Raw genomic sequence first — 21045 nt, 5'->3', positions numbered from 1 at the left:
AAGATATCTTCGACGCCGAAGGCATCGTTGGTGGTTCCAAGCCCACGGCACCAACCGCTGGCAGAAGAGGAGCGTCGAGAAGTGATCATCGACGCCAACACAGGCAAGCTCTCTCTCCTTAAAAGAAAGATCACCCCTGAACCACAATTGTAGCATTTCCATATTCCACTTAAGAAAAAGATGGACTCTGCTGGTGCCTCTCCTCTATGGAGCCTGTATCACCACAAGCACATGAACTTTCACCCACTCATTCTAATGTGGAGGAGGGTGATGGCGACAACGAGGATGAGTATTCCTATCCAGTCTACTCGGACCCAGAAGATGTAACTGAGCCATGGTCTGCTGGTGGCGATCCTGGGGACCCGCATTCAGGGCAAGAGCCTCAGCTTTTTTCAGCCAAGACTTCCCCACCAGAGACTCTGCAGCTTTCAATGCTCTAATTGAAAGGGCGGCAGCCAATCATGACGTCGATCTCCATGCTGACCCAGTAGACGTCGACTTTCTCTTTGACACCTTTTCAGTCGCTGAGAAAACTGTAAAGACTTTGCCAATGCTAAAAGGGGTGTTGAAACATGCGGCAGAAGTCTTCAAGGAGCCCACCCGAGCAAGAGTCATCAACCCACGTATCGACAAAAAGTACAAGGCAGCGCCCACTGATCCTGCTTACATCAAAGGACAGTTGCCTCTGGATTCCCTGGTTGTCTCCAATGCACGCAAAAGAGCCAACTCACAAACTACGGGTGATGCTCCTCCCCCAGAAAAGGAATCAAAAGTATTTGAGGCTTCGGGGAAAAGGGTGGCTGCGCAGGCAGCCAACATATGGCGCATATCCAACACACAGGCGCTACTGGCGCGTTATGACAGGGCACACTATGACCCTCTAGAGACCCTTTTACAGCACTTACCCGATCAATATAAGGAAGCAGCAGAAATGTTGATACAGGAGGGGAAGCTTATCACCAATGCTTCAATTAAGTGCGCTCTGGATGTGGCTGACACCGCCTCAAGAGCAATTAACACTAGCGTTCTACTTCGTAGACATGCATGGCTCAGGATATCCGGTTTCAAACCAGACATTCAAACTACCATCTTGAACCAAACAGTCAACCCAGACCACCTGTTTGGCCCAGAGGTTGATACCACCCTCGAGAAGATGAAGAAGGACACCGACACTGCGAAGTCTATGGGTGCCTTGCAGTCCCAGCAGTTTCGGGGTGGTTCTTTTCGTCGCTCCAATAATAGAGGCACCTCGAGGGGTCAACTGTCAGTCGACGCAATTCTACAAGAGCAACACCCAACCTTCCTATACCAACAAGGGTCGGGGTGGATACCGTGGCAACAACGTCAAAGGCAGAGGACGTGGAAATAACAGCTCCAGGTCCTCCACCGCCAACAAACAGTGATGCCTTGTCACTGCCCCCCGACCACGCAACACCGGTCGGGGGGAGACTCCAGCAGTTCCTGCCCGTGTGGAAGTCCATCACCACGGACAGGTGGGTCAGATCTCCTATCCAATACGGTTATTGTCTGGAGCTCACATCCACTCCACCCAACATACCCCCAAAGAGCCGTCCTATGTCCGGCGAGCACTTGCACTTGTTGCAGCAGGAAGTCGACGTCATGCTGCAAAAAGGAGCAATAGAGCTCGTGCCCCTGCAGGAAAGAGGTACAGGATTTTACTCCCTGTACTTTCTGATTCCAAAGAAGGATGGATCCTTCAGGCCCATCCTAGACCTCAGACCTCTTAACTTTTACATTCTGTCAGAACATTTCCATATGCTCACACTGCAGCAGGTTCTCCCACTGCTTCGGCAAGGGGACTTCCTAGCAACTCTGGACCTCAAGGATGCGTACTTCCACATTCCACTGCATCCTTCACACAGAAAGTACCTCAGGTTCACCATTCAAAACCAGCACTACCAGTTCAAGGTTTTGCCTTTTGGGGTCACCACAGCGCCCAGGGTTTTCACAAAGTGCCTGGCGACGGTGGCGGCGCATCTGAGACGTCAAAACATCCACGTCTACCCCTATCTGGACGACTGGCTCATTCAGGCGAAGTCGGCCCAGCAGTGCGCCACCCACGTGTCCCACACCATTCACCTTCTGCACGATCTGGGGTTCTCACTGAATTACCCAAAATCCCATCTCCAGCCCGCCCACATACGGCAGTATCTGGGTGCGACCATAAACACTCTGGCGGCCACAGCGCAGCCGAATTCAGTGAGAGTCAACAGCATTCAGTCGCTGATCCAAAGATTCAGACCTCAACACTCGCTTCCAGCAAGAGTGTTCATGCAGTTGATAGGCATGATGGCCTCCTGCATCTCCATAGTCCCACACGCGAGGCTACATATGCGTCCGCTTCAGGAGTGCTTAGCACGTCAGTGGACTCAGGCTCACGGGCAGTTAAAAGACCTAGTGTTGGTGAGCGGTCGGGCATACAACTCTCTGCATTGGTGGAATCCACGAAACCTTTGCAAGGGCCGACCGTTTCAGGAGCCTGTGCCGCAGATTGTCCTGACAACGGACGCTTCTCTCCAGGGATGGGGAGCGCGTGTACTCCAATACACTGTGCAGGGACTATGGACACTACAGCAAAAGAAGATGCACATCAATGTACTAGAACTGATGGCGATCTTCATGGCCTTAAAGGCATTCAAAGTACATCTGTGCAACAAGGTCGTGTTGATCCGGACGGACAACATGACGGCCATGTACTACATTCAGAAACAGGGGGGCACTCACTCTCTGCAGCTGTCTCATCTGGCTCAGAGCATGTGGAAGTGGGCCATGAGGCATGTGGAAGTGGGCCTCATGGCGGAACACCTCCCGGGCAAGGACAATCAAATGGCGGACCTGCTCAGCAGGCACAGCCACCAAATGCACGAGTGGGAGATACATCCATCAGTACTCCAACCGTACTTCCACAGGTGGGGTCATCCAGAGATCGACCTGTTCGCCACAAGGGAGAACGCAAAATGCCAAAGCTTCGCCGCCAGGTTCCCACACCCGCAATCGCAGGGCAATGCGATATGGATGAACTGGTCAGGCAGATTTGCGTACGCTTTTCCCCCAGCACCTCTGATACTGCTGGTGGCGCGCAAGCTCAGGCAGCACTCGATGACCCTCATCCTAGTTGCTCCAACGTGGGCTCGCCAACCATGGTACACCACGTTTCTGGAACTTTCCGTGGTACCGCATCAAAGGCTTCATCTCACACCCAGCCTTCTGACGCAGAGCCATGGCGACATTCAGCACCCAGATCCGCAACAGCTCAACCTGGCGATCTGGCTCCTGAAGTCCTAGAATTCGGCTACCTCAACCTTCCTCCCAATTGCATGGACATCATTCGGGAGGCTAGAAAGCCCACTACTAGAGCATGTTATGCGGCAAAATGGAAACGGTTTGTCATCTATTGCGCAAACAACAACATTAATCCATTAGATGCTTCTATTCAGAACATCATCTGTTACCTGTTCCATCTATACAGGTGTAATCTAGCATATACTTCCATTCGCATTCACCTGTCTGCAATGGTTGCATACCTCCAAAATAAACAGCACCTTTCACTTTTCAAGGTGCCTGCCATCAAAGCTTTTCTGGAAGGCCTCAAAAGAGTCATTCCGCCACGGACTCCACCAGCTCCTGAATGGAACCTCAATGTGGTTCTTACAAGACTGATGGGTCCTCCCTTTGAGCCACTACATTCCTGCGAGATTCAGTTCTTGACGTGGAAAGTGGCTTTCCTTGTAGCGATTACATCGCTACGGAGGGTTAGTGAACTGCAAGCCATCACAATCCAAGAGCCTTTCTTCCAAGTTCATTCAAACAGGGTAGTGCTACGCACTAACCCTAAGTTTCTACCCAAGGTTGTGTCTCAGTTCCACATCAACCAAACCATTGATTTGCCGGTGTTCTTTCAAAATCCAGAGTCACTGGCGGAGCGGATGCTCCACACCCTTGACGTTAAGCGGGCCCTGATGTATTACATTGATAGGACCAAGGATTTTAGAAAGACTAAGCAGCTTTTTGTTGCCTTTGCGCCACATCACAAAGGTAACCCTATTTCCAAGGCTGGTATTGCTAGGTGGATCGTGAAATGTATTCAAATCTGCTATGCAAAGGCAAAACGCACTCTTACCATTCCACCAAGAGCCCACTCCACCAGAAAGTTGGGGGCCTCTATGGCTTTCCTTGGAAACATTCCCTTAGAGGACATTTGTAGAACAGCCACATGGTCTACCACACACACATTTACTAAGCATTACTGTGTAGACGTGCACTCCAAACAGCAGGCAGCTGTAGGGCAGGCTGTTCTCAAGACACTTTTCCAAACTGCTGCAGCTGGCACGGGCGGCCGCCGCTAATGGAGGGACTGCTATGTATTCTATGCACAGATATGAATTCAGCAGCGCACATGCCTCGAACTGCAAATGCTTCTTACCAGTATGCATCTGTTCTTGGCATGTAGGGCTGCTGACATTCATATCGCCCGCCCTCCTCCCCGGCGCCTGTAGCAGCTGCAGTGTTCACATATCATTTCATGGCATGGTCATCATTCACTGAGTTTCACTCCATCTTGGCCACAATGGCTAAAAACAATCTCGGGATGGAGCGATGCCCATGCGCACTGTAGTCCAGGGGAGGAGCCACCTATCTCGTGATACTTCGAAGACTCTTCCAGGACAACAATGTGCAATCATCCGGACCCAACACTAGGCGGCGATCTATGCACAGGTATGAATGTCAGCAGCCCTACATGCCAAGAACAGATGCATACTGGTAAGTAGCATTTGCATGTTGCTGTGTCTGCTTTCCAGGAGACAATCCTGGCCGCGCGCATCGCCTTGGAGGCGATTTGAAACTGCCACGTGCACGCGAGCGCGCGCTGTGGCCAGTCGCTGTCTCCTGGGAAGCTCGAAACACCACACACGCATGCGCATACACACACACATACACGAGCGCCCATGCACGCACGCACATACTTACAGAGACACACACCCCCGCACACATACACACACGCGTGCACACAGACACAAGAGTGCACCCAGCCCCCCCGCCGTTGCACACATGCATACACACACAAACGCATACACACACACAAGCACACACACACGAATGCACCGAGACCCCCTCCCCCCCCCCCCCCCCCGCCCTTTTCAACTTACCAGGCCAATTTTGGGGGACTCCGCTCTCCGCACGTGGCAGGCACCGGGCATGTGCAACACTTGCGCAACCTCCTTCTGGCGGCCCCGGGGCTCTCCACCGCTCACAGGAGCCCCGGGCCGCGAGACACTTTCACTCCGCCTGCTTCCTCTTCCGGTCCGGACGCGGCCCCGCCCCCGTCACAGGCGACTTTCGGTGAGGCTGCGCAGGAAATAATGCTGGGCTCATGAGTGAGTAACAGTGACTTACTTGTTTTTTAAGTCATCTTGAATCTTTGACTGCCATAAGCTGTTCAATTAGAATTCATCAGCAGTGCTGTTGCATGGGTCATTGTATACACTTCTTCATTTCTGAATGAGGTGCATTCTTTTCCCCTTATTTTATTCTTCATAAGCTCTGGACGCGTTTTGCAGCGCCAGCTCCGTTTTTTCCACCTTCCCAAAAAAATGTTTGTTTTTCTTTTCCCCTGGGCACCTCGAAGCCACTCTTTCTTCATTTCATACCGACACTCACTTTCCTTCCTCATATATTAAATCTTTACCAGCTCTTTCATAGGAAATTAGACCGGGGATGACAGAAACATTGAGTTTGCGTCCAAGGCGGGCCACTGCCAGACCCAAAGAAAACCTACGTTTGCAGCTACTCCTTTTTGGCAAACACGCCGTAACCCTGGGGTTAGAAGAGAAGGGCTGCTCTGAAAAATGGCCTCTCGTCGTGCTTCACGGAAGAGAGGCCTTTCTCATGCTTCTGGTCATCTGAACGCATAAGACACTGAACGCTACCCTCACAGGCCTGAGAAGAGCCAGATGTTTTTGTAGCCTGACCAACGCGATAAGAATTTACATTTTACTATGATATTATAATGACCTAAACTCGCCCGCCAGAGCCTTCTGATAGTTGTACCGTGCAGTTGACTCTTTGAATCATTTTAAACGTACCCGCTCCTATCCTGGCCCGGCTCTCTGAGATGATCAGCAGTTGGTAGCTTAGCATTAGGTTACAGATTTACAGGGTTTGCTTTACTCTCATAAATATTTGAATAGTGATATAGTATAAACGAGGATAATCTGTGCAGAAGAGATTGTGCTTCAAAAATAACTGTACGCAGGAGGAAAGATTATTTTAATGAGAAAAAGCCCACTGTGTAGTAAGTAATTTGCTTCTTTGCATTGAGTATAGCGTGAATGGAGGGTTCAACATGCATTAAGAGAACAGTTTTACAGACCGTACTATTTTGATAAATAGATATCTGATTTGTGGCAGAAAATGTCTCGGTGCTGTTGCTGCTTTTGTTTGTTGCTGTTACCTCATGCCCTGCCACTGTGAGTACTGTCTAATTGACATGCGGTTAAAACCAGTGTATTTTGTGTTTGGTTTTTGCATTGTTTCTGTCATGTTTCCATGGAGTTTGCATTTACACAAACTCCTCTTCTTCCGCATTGCTTCGTTCGCTCCATGCTGGTGATCCTCAGTTTAGAGTTGTAATTCCCTCGGGCTAAGTCTTGCCGAACGGGTAGCATGAAGTCTTGCTTTGCTTTCCACGTGCGGTCCGACAACTTTAAATGGGCTTACACTTGGAGCCAGCCCATTGCTTACCTCTGGTTGGCTTTATTGGCACTCTTGTTTACTTGCTACTGTGTGCACGTGGGTGGCTCTGTCTGTCTGTGTGCGCGTGGGTGGCTCTGTCTGTCTGTGTGCGCGTGGGTGGATCTGTCTGTGTGCGTGTGGGTGGCTCTGTCTGTCTGTGTGCGTGGCTCTGTGTGTGCGCGTGGGTGGCTCTGTCTGTGTGCGCGTGGGTGGCTCTGTCTGTGTAGGTGGCTCTGTGTGTGGGTGTGTCTATGTGAATGACTGTGTGGGCGGCTCTGTATGTGTTTGTGGGTGGCTTTGTGTGGGTGGCTCTGTGTGGGTGCAAATGCAATAGGTCTCGCATTTGCGAGCGATTAAGCTATTGGCATTGTAAATGACAATGTCATTTATTTATGTTTTCAAAACAAAAACATAAATAAAAATAATGTTATTAGCAATGCCAATGGCTCTAACTTTAACAATGCCAAGACCATTGCATTGTAAATGCTTGTTCTTTTAAAGTTGTTTTTTTCTTGAACAGATCTGCTATTCTCGGGAGATCTTGATCTTTGTCGAAGGCAGGCAGACTTCCCTAGGCTTTGGAGGTTGCTTTGCCGCAGGACAGGTCATCTTTTGGCGCAAGATCATCAAAACCTGCAGACAGGTTGGTAGAGCTTGGGCCAAGTCAGTTGGTTTCTTCAGTCTTCTCTGCTGGTGCAACGCTGTAGTGTCTGGCTCTTCATAGACCATTTGGAATCTGATTGCAGGGTCTTGGGGAGCCACTTAAATACTAGATTTAGAGGCGTTATAGGGGAGTAGCAGGTAGGGACCAATGGGTTCCTTACTTGCTGTGTCTACACCCACTATAACGCCACCCTCCTGTGGAAGGGGGGCATAGCCCTAGCCCTGATTGGATGGTGGGCACTGAAAAATGTGCTTAACTCACCTCCAGCAACCGAGGGGTGGAGTTGGTGAAGCGGGGCACACTTCCTACTCTTTTTTGGTTTTCCCGCCAAAAGTGGGGGGGTTTAAAGCGAGAGTGGCCATCTTTTGCTAGCAGCAGCGGCTGGGGTCGCATTGCAAAGGCGGCAGGCCTTTAAACATTCCATCTCGAGCGCTGTGCTCGTCCTGGCGGAGGAGGTGTGACACCTCCACCCAGGATGGGCTTTGTTTCTGGCCTCCGAGAGCAGGGGCTCTCGACCGGGGGTCCAGAAACATGTGTTTTGGTGGCAGGCTGCCTAAAGCCAGTCAGACCCCATACCAGGGTTGGTAGGTTTTCAGGCAGTACCTCTGATGTGCCCTCTGAGTACATATTTGTTATAAATCCAACATTGGCATCAGTATGGATTTATTAAGATGATTTGTTTGGTACCCCACACTCCTGGGTTCAGTGAGGCCATCATGGTGCTGGGGAACTCAAGTTGTCAAGTTTCCAGCCCATGCACTCTCTATGGTCTCCCTAGCACTTACAATAATAAAGGATAGACTTTATTGTAAGGGCAGATCTGCTCATGCAGATATGCCAACACCCGAGATGTAGTGCACCCTGCTTTAGGGCTTGTAAGGCCTGCTAGAAGTCTGTCAGATCAACAAGTTACTTACCTTTGGAAACTCCTTATCTGGTAGAGATTCTATCTAGCCACAGATTCTGTTCCGACCCACCCATCCTCTCTGCTCTGTGAAAGGATTTCTAGGGATAGGGCTTTTCCTTTTCAAACCCCTGGTTTTCCACACTAGTGGTCAGTGTCCTTTGTGGGTTTGCGCTCCTGGCGTGGAAAGATGGGAAAAGTAACTGATGTCAGCGCGCTGGGGTGGCGCCTACATAGGCACCACACACAACGCAACCTACCGGCGTGCTGGGGTACTTCTCACCAACATTTTCCTGGATACAGTTTGATGCTTGGGGATAATTCTAAGGTAAGGAATCCTGGGCTAGATAGAGATTACACTTTTTTTGGCATATTCTCAAAGATTTCTTATGTGTAATCCAGTGAATCACAGCATGTTGTTACTCTGGTAGGGACCACAGTCATTTCAACCAGTAAAAGGCATATATTTTGTGTTCCTTGCACTTTGGCCACAGTCTAGCTAATTTCTGATCTTCATGCGTACCCTAATACTTGTTTGTGCCACATTTGGAACTATTATGTTTGACGCATATGAGCTGTAGATTATATGCTTTAGCACAGATCGCCATCTTGTGTTGGGCTCGGATGTTTGCACTTTGTTTTTCTTCGAAGAACTGTTTGTTGTCACGAGGTAGGTGACTCCTCCTTACTGTGATAGTGCGCATGGACATCGACTCCATCCACAGATTTTTTTTTTCTGCCATCTGTTTAGGATGTGTATTGCTGCGCTCCGGTTTGGTATCGTCTTTCAACCCTTTCAACGCGTAATCCTTACCACTAGACGGTATTATTTTCGATCGCGATTTCCCTTTCAACACGCATCGTAAAACACAACAGCTTTGATCGGTAGCGTTGACGCGGGCCGTTAGGCCTACCCGCCATGACCATACCAGCAGTCCATGGAATAGACTCCATTTAAGAAATGGCCTGGGTGTGGTGCTAAGTTCCCAGTCACAGACCTGCACAAAGTCTGTAACCTCTGCCTATCCCAGGAGCACCAAGAAATCAAGGCCTGTCTATCATTCCGATCGAAGAAAACCATTTATGACCGCGAACACTTACATTGACACTTTGCGTCTGATGCTTACAGTGGGCATTCTTGTAGGCCATGCATTGCAAGTGATAGTCCCGAGAGTTACAGCAATATAGTTGGTGATCAGTCTGATGCAGACTCAGTTACATTATCAAACATGTCTATTGCGTCATATTTACACCAAGGACTCCATACCTTAATGTACTTCTTAGGGCAACCTCTGGCTCGATACATTACTTTTTCTGCCGCTGTGTAGCGTCTCATTCCCCTTCTCCATTCTTCCAGGGTTGGTGGGTCAGGAGAGCCCAGTTTCCATCTATATCTCTCTTAGCTATAACCAAAATAAAGTTGCAGAACAGAAAACTCATTGTTGAGCCTTTTTAGCATCAAAGTTCCCTGCAAGACACCTTTTACTTACCATGGGTCTCTGTCGCCGCATTTCCTGGTTCTGAAAGTCAGGATAGGCTGGACTCAACTCATGATAACCCCAGACTGGACATGGAGCATCTTGTACTCTTGCTGAGTCTGAGCGTCTGCAGTGCACCTCTTTGAGAAACTTTCTCTCCCAACAACAGGGCAGGGTTCTACTCACGAACCTCCACTAACCACCTCCCTAAGTGGCTATTGAGCAGAACCAGCTGAGCAGTTTTGATCTGTCCGTTTTGGCAGTGTGCTTTCCTGCCACAAAGTCAAACTATTCTGAACACTGGGCAAAATTTGCAACCTGATGCGAGGACCACTTCAAGTTAAACGTACTAATGTTTTTTTAATCGTCCAGCCTTTGGCCTTGCCAGGGCTTGTTATGGGCATAATTGAATGTTTTTTTCCACACTTTTGACCTGTCTACATGTACCTGATTGGCCCTGTTTTAATTTACGTTACCAATTATGTATTTTAATGGCTTACGTATGTTTCCTCATGAGTTTGTTATGCGGCAGTGGATCATACTCTGGTTCTTACCTTATTAATGTGCATTCATTTTGATAGTATGTATAGCTGTTCTTCCTGGTTACTAGCTATTAAAACTGCCTTCCTTATTGCAATTACTTTTGTGCACCATGTCAGTTAAAATAATGCACTGTCAGTACAATCACCATCCAACGCCACCTTTGCGGACAGCTGGTGCTTCTGATTGGGGCATAAGTGATGTTGCCTTTCCATGTGGGGCAATCCATTAGTCTCCCCACCTTCTTTTCTCTGCCACATCCCTCTAAGAAGGAGAAGCTTCACTGGTTGAACCCCAAAAGAGTTGATAGCTTTTCTAGCAATCAGGCTAAATAGCACCAAGTGGGTGACCAACGCGTTTTGGGGTTCTCTGGTGCTAATAAGGCAAAGGCAGTCTAGAAACCGACATTATGCAGATGACTCCTCCTTTGCAAAGATGTACTATGCTTATCCGAGTTAAATCCACTACTACAGCCTTGGCCAGGGGCCTTGTGTTGCAGGACATCTGCAGAGAGCTACGTAGGCATTCATCCACACCGTCACCAGCTGCTATCCAACTCTCGGGTCTATAGGCAGGGTTATTTTGCCCAACCGCTCTTGCAGGATTTCCTGATCTAAATTCCACATCTCCATCCTTCTACGTTTATGAGGTATTGCATTGGTATCTATTCAAAAGGTGATGAGTATGTGGTTAGAAATATCCATCAGAAGAGCAAGTTACTTACCAACTGTAATGCTCTTTCTGGAGGCTACTGTATCTGACTGCCACTTCCTCGCTTACCGGGAACCCTCCTGGTTCTGTGAAGTGGCATACTAGGTATTAATAAGGTTCTAAATTAGATTGTGTACACGGTCATTGTTCTCAGTATGCTACTAATGCTTCATGTTAACGGCTAAAATACTTGGTTGAAATCTTATCTGCTCGGTTATGGCACCGATATACCTGTCCACGCTGTCACTTCCGAAGGTGGGACATGGCTGCCATGGAGGCCTCTACGGCACACTGTAGTAATTGCTAGAAAAAGTCTTGGATCTAGTTTGACAGCTGAGCGTATTCAAAGTTGAGAAATCGGTCTTTAGATAAAGTATCCACCAGAAAGAGCGTTACCAAAAGCAAGTAACTTGTTTCTTTAGGACAGATGTCCAGATTTCTTCATCGTTCATTCCTCTGCAGCCTGCTTGCTTTCGGTGCACACTGCACTCTATTATGTGTTACTGTGCAAAGGCTATGTGCTGGATAAGAATGTTACTTACCTTTAGTTCTTCAGCTAGGTTGCCCTGCTCTTACTTCCAAGATAGAATGTAACATTTATTCTGCACCTTACTGGTCAAAACCTTTGATATGATAGAAGTGTAAACTACAGCGTTCCCAAAAAGATTGTTTGCATCTCTTTTAAAAAAAAGAAATCACAATTGTATATTTATGATAGCAGGTACATAACTTTATTTTGTTGTTATGCTATAAATGGCGGGAGCTAATGGCCAGTGTTTGTTTTTACAGAGTTTCTTACCTTTGTTACTGATGGTTTCTTTTTCTTAATTCTAGTTTTGGTAGCACAAACAACACAACAACATTTGGCAGCATTGCCAACCAGAGCACCCCTACCTTTGGCGCGCTGAGCCAGCCACCGTCTGGGTTTGGGGCACCGAGCAGTGGATTCTCTGGCTTCGGGTCACCTGCAGGAGCTTCCAGTGGGCCCACAGGAAACACAGGAGGTACAGAGGACATGGGTGGAACTACAATGGGTGAATATGGGAAAGCAAATAGCAGAATAGAATTCTAATGTTTTGCTCTCTCCATTTACTAATTAGTGGAAACTGTTACCTACCTGTGAATGAATCAAACACTCAAGGCTGCCACAAACAGAACTGTGTATGCACTTCTGAATGTTGTAATTCCTCCCTATGCGAATTTATACCCTCAATACACACCCAGTTCCCTGCTTTGCACAGACCTGCATGGGTTGCCTTATTAACGATTTAAAACCATCCAATATTATATCATTCATCGAGCATATTTGTCTCCTGACAAACTGAATCGCTATTTCGGACTCACTTCGTCGGCATGTCCCAGATGCGGCCTCCTAGACTCAGACTTCCTGCACGCACTCTGGAACTGCGCCCACCTCGCCTCGTACTGGTCAGCGGTCACTGACACGCTGACGGCGGCCTCGGGCGAAACTCTCCCCAAGACGTGGGAAGTATGCCTACTGGGGCTCTACAGGAGAACCAAGCAGACCAAGCTGCGGGCACGCTTTTGGGACTTAGGCCTCATTACGGCTAAACGCCTCATTACGAAACGGTGGAAAAACGCCAACCCACCGCGCCCTGCAGACTGGCGTCGCTCTTTTGGCAACTGGGCCAGTGCGGAGAGTGTGTCACTACACAGAGAGGAGACCACTGGCCTACGGAAATACCCGATCGCCCAAGACTGGGACGCTACCCTGATCGCGTACCACAGGGCATGCGCCCGGGCCGGTATAGAATGCCAACCTGACGCGGAATAGAAGGGGCCCTGTCGCTTGCTGTCCATATAGGTCACAGAATTTGCCCCCCCCCCCACTGCCGCGTCCCCCCCCTTCCTCCCCCACTGCCGCGCCCCCCCCCCCCCCTCCCCCCCCTCATTCCCCCCCGCCGCCAGCCCCGACTACCGAGCTCTTGCACACCGAGCGATGTCCCCTGCCGCCCCCCGCCGCTGCCCTTCCCCCCCCCGCTGCCTCCTCCCCCCCCCCGCCTCCACCCCGCGGCCGCAGCGACACCACATCCTCGATCACCCCCGCCCCTGCGCAGCCCGTACAGGGTGCACCACACACGGCTAGGATTCAAGACACACTACCACACGCACATGCACTAGTCCAACAGTTGTTGAAATGTTTCTCCCTCCCCCTCCTCTTTTAATTCCCAGTTATACCTTTTGGTTGACACAGAGACTGTTGATTTTGTACACGCGCTAATGCTCGACACCCCCCTCCCTGTTTCCGTATCATACAATGGCAACTGGGTGTTTTCATGTACAGGCAGCGGAAGCCCAGCGATCCATGTGACGACGGGGGATATGATCCTGCTCCAGCTCGCTACTGTACTGAACAGGGAACATAACTCAATGCAATGACTGTCGGATTTCTTACAGCACCCTGGTCCTAGCGCAGTGCCATGAGCCGCAAGCGCTGCGGCACGAGACATTTCCTAGCACCGCTGCTTGTGAACTAATGCATTACCACTGGCTACTGTTTATTTTCACTCGTATTTAATTGCCATGTCATTCTGTACTGACAGCCGAGTACCGCTTGTAGTAGTGGTTTATTGTTATGACACTGTGTGACTGCTGTTTAACTCATCTGTGAAACTAAATAAAGTTTGGGACCATTGGTCTTCAAAAAAAAAAAAAAAAAATGGGTTGCCTTATTAAACTTGAAGTGAGCTATGCTGCCCCAGGGACCTTTCCTTGCACTGCTTATGATCTAGCAGGTTAACACAGGTACCATCACATATGACATTATTGCATCCCCATTGGCATTTCATCTTTGAGTGTTTTAAATTACGGTATAGTGGTGAGATTACCTGCGTACAGGAAGGAATATGTTGTACTCCGTGTGCATTGTCCTTTTAGCTTTACAAATCGCTTTTGCATTCCGCCCCACACAGGCAGCCTTTCCCTTTGTTGGCTAACTGTACAGATTTAAAGAATAAGTTGTCGCCATTCCCTATTAACGGTAGTTTCAAAGTTATGCAGAGGACAATCATCTTTCTGAGCGTACGCAGTTAACAGTTGCAGCTTCTGAACATAGGAAGAGAAGGGAGCTTGCTTCTTAACTTTACAGTAGCCGCAGGTGGTACGTGTATCCTGCATTTCTTGGTAAACCCACAAGTTTGTGTCCCAGAATTAGTGACTCAAGTCACAAAGCAAAGGCAGATAGTTCAGTCCGCTCTTACCGTTTTGTGCACATCAACACAGATACAATTAACATTGCACGTTTACTTTTAAGCACTTTTGATGACATAAAGCAGGCAATCATGCAGATGTGCTCACATTTGTGCACAATGATACATGCAGCTGTTCGCTGTAGACTGATGTTCCTACCCTTGCTTTGTGTATGTTTTCATGTTCAGCCACATATATACATTCACTGAAGCACAAAGGTCATCATGCACTTGTTGGAATATGGAGGCTACTGTTCTCGAGCACCTCTACAAATATGCTCATGTAGTGGTTAGTTAGTTAGTAATACATACTATATACTTTTAATTGTATGCAAACACATATCCTTTCATTGTCATGAAATACATGCTGTTTATAGCATCTTGCATCCCCTTGTACGTAAATAACTGATTACGGCACACAATGTGAACTGTATCACATATTTTTGCGGTATTCAAAGGTCTATAGGGAGTTATTGGCCACAGTTCTCTGTACAAAGGGTGTTCACAAAAGATTGCAATAGCACATTTTATTGTGTAACTTAATTAGGCTTCTCCATATCTAAATCCTCTTTGCATCTGTTTCAGGTTTCGGATTTGGAGCTCCCAACCAGTAAGTGTCCAACATAACTATTCTGAAAATAATGAAATATCTGTTTTCATGGTTTAACATGCATTCTTTTTTGTTCAGAAGCAGAGGTCAGTCAATAACCTATTTAAGAATTGGCATAAATAAGAGTTGATTATAACATGAGAAAACGTATTGATAACCTTTATAGAGTTGTGTATTCTTAATGTCCCTGATTATTCAGGTGGGGTAATGGATATTTCCTGTTTTTCTCCATCGATGGTATGAAAATACAGCTGTCTCGGCAGAAGTCTTAATATCCAATTCCACTACTGCCTCCTCTTCCTAAGACTTTAATTGAAGTTTCCGGTGTTAAAAAGGGTTCCAAAGACAACCGGTAACCAAAGACCCTTTTATGTTGCCCGGCGGTATCGCCTCTATGACCCACCAATATTAATCAAATGAAGAAGCAGGCGCTGGAGACTGGAAGGCGGGAAACGAGGATTTTATTCTCTCCGGAGGAGAACACATCAATTCAGACAGCAAGTATCGTCACGAGGTGCTCTAACCACATCTCTGAGGCCTGGCCTCTTATACTAGGGTTTACGACCTTTATTGCACATAACACATTCTTGCAACACTTTAGTATTAGAAAGAACATCCTCGGAATCTCCCCCGCAGGCCCGTTCCCACACACATTTACAGTTGGATTCCCCACCCCGGTCACAACAGGTGATGGTTGTCGCACAGCAGGGCATTCCGCCGATTCACGGAATGCATGGGGTTTGATCGGATCTCATGGGGTGGGGGCTTTGATCGGTTCGGGGATCTTTTGATGGGGAGGGGGAAGCTTCCTACTGTACGGGGTAATAAACAGTATCCGCAGAGCCAGGTGGCGGCCTGGGAACAGGGAAGACAAACGGGGACACAGGAAAAGGGGGTTTGCATCAAAAGGGTTTGAGGCCATGAAAGGAATGAGGGGAGGTGTCGCGCTGGGAACAGGATAGGATTCCGTGGTGAAGCTGCGCTGAAGAGGGGTTTATGACCCAAGGCATGAGAGAGCGGGGGTTGTCAGCGTGCGGGGGAATGCTTGCGAGGTTAAGAGAGAGAGAGAGACGCGCTGGCTATTAGCGAGGGGCAGGGAGGCCATGGTGCTCAAAATGGCTGCCGCTTACGCGCATGAATGGGCTTGGAAGAGGGGGCAAGATGGCGCCGATAATGTTCACCAAGTTTGTATTTATTTTTCACAGTCCTCCCTTTAACATTTCCAAGACATCTTGCTGGCCTATTTCCTATCTACCCCTATATGCAGTGATCATAAGTAAGGGAGAGGGGACTTAGGCGAAAGAACTGTACGTAAACATCACATTATAAACATCATATTGAAAAATCTCATCAGTTAGTAGGCGGGTTCATCGTTAAGGTGGTTGCAGGAAAAGTCAACGTAATGCAATATCAGACTAGAATTACGTAGCGAGGGCGTTGGGTACAGATCATAGAATAAGAACTGGTAAGTTATCATATAAGTAAGTCCTTTTTGTATACGGCGGGTGCATAGTTAGTTCAATGGTGATTGGGAGAGAAAGGAGATACAGTAAAAATATCAGAGTTCTCGTTGTCCTTTTGTCGTCTTCTGTCGGCACTGTTGAACACCTGGATTACCTATCAACAGAAATGTTCATGTGGATTGAGTCGTTGGGGGTAATTGAGATCAGTTCGTTTCTTGAGTCTCTGTGGTGGGCATTTCCTGTTGCTTCCATCATCTTCAAGGTGCTTGGTAGCGGGCAGAACCACAGACTTTGTTTATCTTTTCTTCGGGGGCGACCCTTGGTGGAGTTCTAGGTCACCGTTCTGGGATTTAACATAGTTCGTGGTATACTTAGTCGGAGCTCCCTCCCTTCTGACGCAGGGAGTACTCTTCTTCCGGGTAGCTCAGTAGGATTTGGAGGAACTTGGGAGTTCGGGTGGAAAGGTGCGGGTGTGAACAGTCCTTATGGTAGGTCGGAGGAGGAGGGGATGGAGCAAGGCCAAGTCGGGAACAGATCGGGGGGACGGAGGGTTTGCGACAGGCGGGTCCGTAGCCATGTTTCAGAGAGCGGGGACTCTTTGGCACACGTTGATCATAGAGCAGGGGCTTCAGGTCAGCCCTTTCCTTAGCTTTGTTTGAAACAGTGCCCCGTCCGGCGTCTCCTTACTGCTGTGGTCTCGCCTCGGCCTCCGTTGCTGACGTTCCACAATCCGCAGTCAGGCCGCGTGCTCCCACATCCGGTCTCTTTCTCCTCCGACAGTGATATCCTTAAATGAGTGTTGAAAAGACAGTCTTTAGAGATTTTGCAGAAAAAGGTAATTACATGAATCTATTTTCTCTCCCAACACCAAGCAACTGGGGTAAGCACTCGCTACATTTGAGATTTTTGCGGTTTACGTATAAACAATTGATGATGGATTTGCTGGATTCCTTACAACTTCCTTTCGCTGGCTAATTCTTTGGCGCTTTGATGGTTATTACGTTCATTTGTCATATGCCTATTATAGTAGATGTCAGTTCTTCTGGCAGAGACCCATTTCCCTAGTACGAGTCTTGAAAGGCTAGGCTGGTCTTCAGGGCTTTGTATTTTACAAGAAGTGCAACGTGCTATTCACCATAGTCTGGCATCCTTCTGAGGGATGAACATAGGCTAAACAAGTCTTCATTACATCAAAACATTTTATTTTCAGCAAGGCTTACAGCAACGAGGTCTTTCGATTTTCGATCTAACTTTTAACTTTGCATACATCTTTCTAACTTTCTATATAAATCCTCGCAACCTGGTTACTACAAAAACTCGGGGGGGGGGTGGTTAACAGAGCGAATCGGAGCAAGGGGCGTTTTTCAAATTCTCGTTCAGGGCAGCTGATACCAAACTGGGGGCGTTTTGGGTACATGGGGGTGTCTCGATCATTTCTTACAGCTTGGGGTACGGAGACAGTTTTCAATGGGGATGGTCGCATTACCACAGACACATTTTATCATAGAAGCCACTGACAAATAGTTCCCTGAGAGTGGGTCAAATTTAGGGAACCTTAGTCGTCTTACCTGTCCTTTTCCTATCGGTCAATTTAAATTTCATCCATATTTTAGTAGAAAAGGAGAGGTAGTAACGTGGTACCAATACAATTTTATTTAGGACAAATTTGTGCAAATACTTGTGGTATTTGGGGCCAATCAGGAGGTGCACCAGGTTCGCCAATTAGGTGCCAGTTGCTAGGAAGAGGGAAAGTGTGGAGGAGTGGAAGAGTGAGTGAGAGAGAGAGAGAGAGAGAGAGAGAGAGAGAGAGAGAGAGAGAGAGAGAGAGAGAGAGAGACAGACAATAGGCCAAACAGTACACGTGTGACATGGGGAATGACCGTGTATTGTTTGGGCTATTCAGTGCATTACCCATCGTTAGACGTTTCGGGTCTGTGTTAGGAGGTAGAAAGCATGCAGTTTTGGGACAGAAGAGTATTAGATCAGGTAAAAAGGTCGCATTGGGTAGAGCGTCCTTGTTGTGCCGTTTTGCAGCGCTAGTCCGTCTTCATGCATCGGGCGTGACGTGGTTCCAGATCCCTTATGATACTCTAATCGGGATTCTAATGTAGCCTGCAGAGGGAAAAAGGGGGAAAAAAGGGGGAGGTAGGGGGACAACATTCGAACACATCAAATGTATGGGCACGAAAGTCCTTTACTTACCACATACTCGTACTTATCTCTTCGGGATATAATCCCTTAGGGTTTTGGTTTCCTAAAGTCATGGGGGCAGGCAATGTGATAGGTGGTTCATGGGGAGGTTCGAGGATGGCATTAAAGATCGTGTGTAGTGAAAACGCTAAAAAGAGGAATCAGAGGTGCCTAGCGTGAGGTACCCGGTTTTGTAGATGTATCCGGCCATCGGGATCCCTAAATCATTCCCAAAGCTGTGATGTTCTAAGGCATATCAGTTCTTCGTTCAACCCTGTACCTTAGTACCTTCGACCACCATATTTTTATATCATTTTATCAATCACACCGTTTTACTTTACCCATTCTCAGAAGTCGAGGTCCTTCTTCATACGTCAGTTCCTGAGCTCAGTCGCATATCTTGGAGGCGGCGTATCATACCTTTGATTCGACCATCAACCCAGGGCCGAACAACCATTTCTCGGATAACCTTAAAAAAAGAGCAGAACAGTTGCGCACAGAAAAACCCTCCCACCGATACCCGCATTTACAAAAAGTACGCGATGCCTATCCTTAACTTTTTAAGACCTTTATTTGTAGAATTATTCAGTACGAAAAATGTGAGAGCGCAATTCATATTTTGACCTGACATGTCGTCGATGGAAGCACATACAGTAGGTGTTATTTTATAGCACAAGAACATGAAAAATGGTCTAATTAATTATTTGCAAGTAACCAGAAACTTTTCATTGCGTGACGAAGGAATCAGGGGCATTTCAGTTCATAAATGGAAACACAGTCAAGCTCATCATAATCACATTTCCAAGATGTAAACCGTGGGTGTGCATCATAAGCGGCGTTATGTATCAGTTACAACAAATATCAACAATAAATAGTTCATTGAAATCAACATTTTACGGAACCCTTCTCAAATGTTCGCCAAGTGAACCCTCCTCCCTTTAGCATCGAGTACGCAATGGTTCGTATATATATATATATATATATATATCTTAGTACATCAAGTTTCATTAGTTAAGGAACACCACGAGGCATCCGTTAGTTTCCATTGAAACCAGCGCCATTTTGGGCGAGGCCGGTTTAGTCCGGAAGTAGCATCAGGGGCAAAATGTCCCCGACAATTGGCGGTTGGACCAGAGTCCCTTTCGGCAGTTCAAAAGAAAACTGTGCTAACAGAGGGGCTGGTGGTGTGGACCGTCAATCAAGAGAGGGAGGGGGTAGAGTCTCTCTTACCGGGTCATGTTGATGTTCAGCCGGAACTTGCTCGAGTTCGTTAGCCCATAATGTTCCTCAGACGGAAGCTGATGCAGACACGAGAGCACCGCCATCTTGTTGCTGTGCCGTGGTTATTTCATTTGAGATCAATGCAACTGTTCCTCACCGGAAGCCTGAAGGGGCCGAGGGCTCTTGGGACTTTGGTAGAATCTTCAAAGTCGAGGGGATGTTTGTCGATGGTGGGGGCTCGCGCCCAGGTGGGCAAGCGCCCGAGTTGCAATTTCGGACAAAGTTACTCCAGTGGCCTAGACCCGCCTTTCGAGGGCCCAGACGCCATTTTGAGACCCTGTAGCGACCTTTGCCGTATCCATCAGGAGTGGAGGAAAACTTCTTGTGATGGCGAAAAACAGAGCATCATGCGGTTGGAGCAGGACATCTTGGTTCGGGGCGCCAGGGTGCAGCAGTGGAGCCTTCGTCTGGGGAGGTGAGAAAGGCTCGTCCGTGCCGCCTTCCTCTCCCGGCGCATCCTACGCCGTCCCTTGGAATCAGGGGCGCACATGATGACCACCCTACACCCCTGATTCCGACTCTTGGGGGACCACTGTACATCCGGTGCTCCGTAAATATGCCCGTCGGACATTGTGTGTCCTGTACTACGCAAGTATACCAGCCGGGTCTTGTATATCCTGTACTGAGAAAATATACGAGTCGGGCATTGTGTGTCCTGTGTTGCGGAAATATGGCCGTCGCCCGGCTGGAGGACATCGGCGTCGGGCCAGGGCAGGGAAGCCTCCTACCTGTGGAGGTGGAAGAGGCTCGTCCGCGTCGCCTCTTCCTCCCTGCCCACCCTGCATCCGTTCGATGGAGGAATTCGTGATGGCCGGACCAGGAGACACAAGGGAGGGGGTCACTCTCATCCGCCCCCTCCCTACTCGCGGTCCGGGGGACGCCATCCCTGGAAGGGCAATATGGGAAGACCATTTCATTGCCCGCTGTGTGGGGTCTCCAGTACCTTCTCGCCAGCAATCTCTTTTTGGGCTCATGGTTGCTGGCAGGCCCCGCCCCACACGTGCTATGTGTTTCGGATGGGCGGGACCATCAAACTGTTACATTGGAAGACTTCCGGAGTGAGCATAATATGTTTTGTATTTTTCCTATTAGTAAAGTTTGTTTTCTAGAGAGTTCTACTAGTTATTCTATTTACTGTTGGTTGTGTGTTTTACCGTAATTAAATCCTGAGTTATATAATAGACGCTTGGCTTTCTCGAGTCTTTTCTCTAACGGGGGGTTGTTTACACTGACCTGCAGTTG

General features: G+C 48.2%; 1 protein-coding gene across 4 annotated transcripts in view; it reads left to right on the top strand.

Moving 5' to 3' along the window:
• The window catches only part of NUP214 (nucleoporin 214), a 438399-nt gene that overhangs the window by 390895 nt on the left and 26459 nt on the right, over positions 1–21045 (top strand). For 2 of the 4 annotated variants that reach the window (XM_086924798.1, XM_086924800.1), the window contains 2 exons: positions 11885–12054; positions 14845–14869. In XM_086924798.1, coding sequence (XP_086780924.1) covers positions 11885–12054; positions 14845–14869 — 195 coding nt within the window. Of the gene's footprint in view, positions 1–11884; positions 12085–14844; positions 14870–21045 lie in introns of all 4 variants that reach the window. The other 2 variants (XM_086924799.1, XM_086924796.1) reach the window with 1 other exon arrangement.

Source organism: Lissotriton vulgaris, chromosome 5, assembly GCF_964263255.1.
Source record: "Lissotriton vulgaris chromosome 5, aLisVul1.2, whole genome shotgun sequence".
Lineage (NCBI taxonomy): Eukaryota > Metazoa > Chordata > Amphibia > Caudata > Salamandridae > Lissotriton > Lissotriton vulgaris.
The sequence above is the reverse complement of the archived record's forward strand: the minus strand, read 5'-3'. Positions and strand labels throughout refer to the sequence as shown.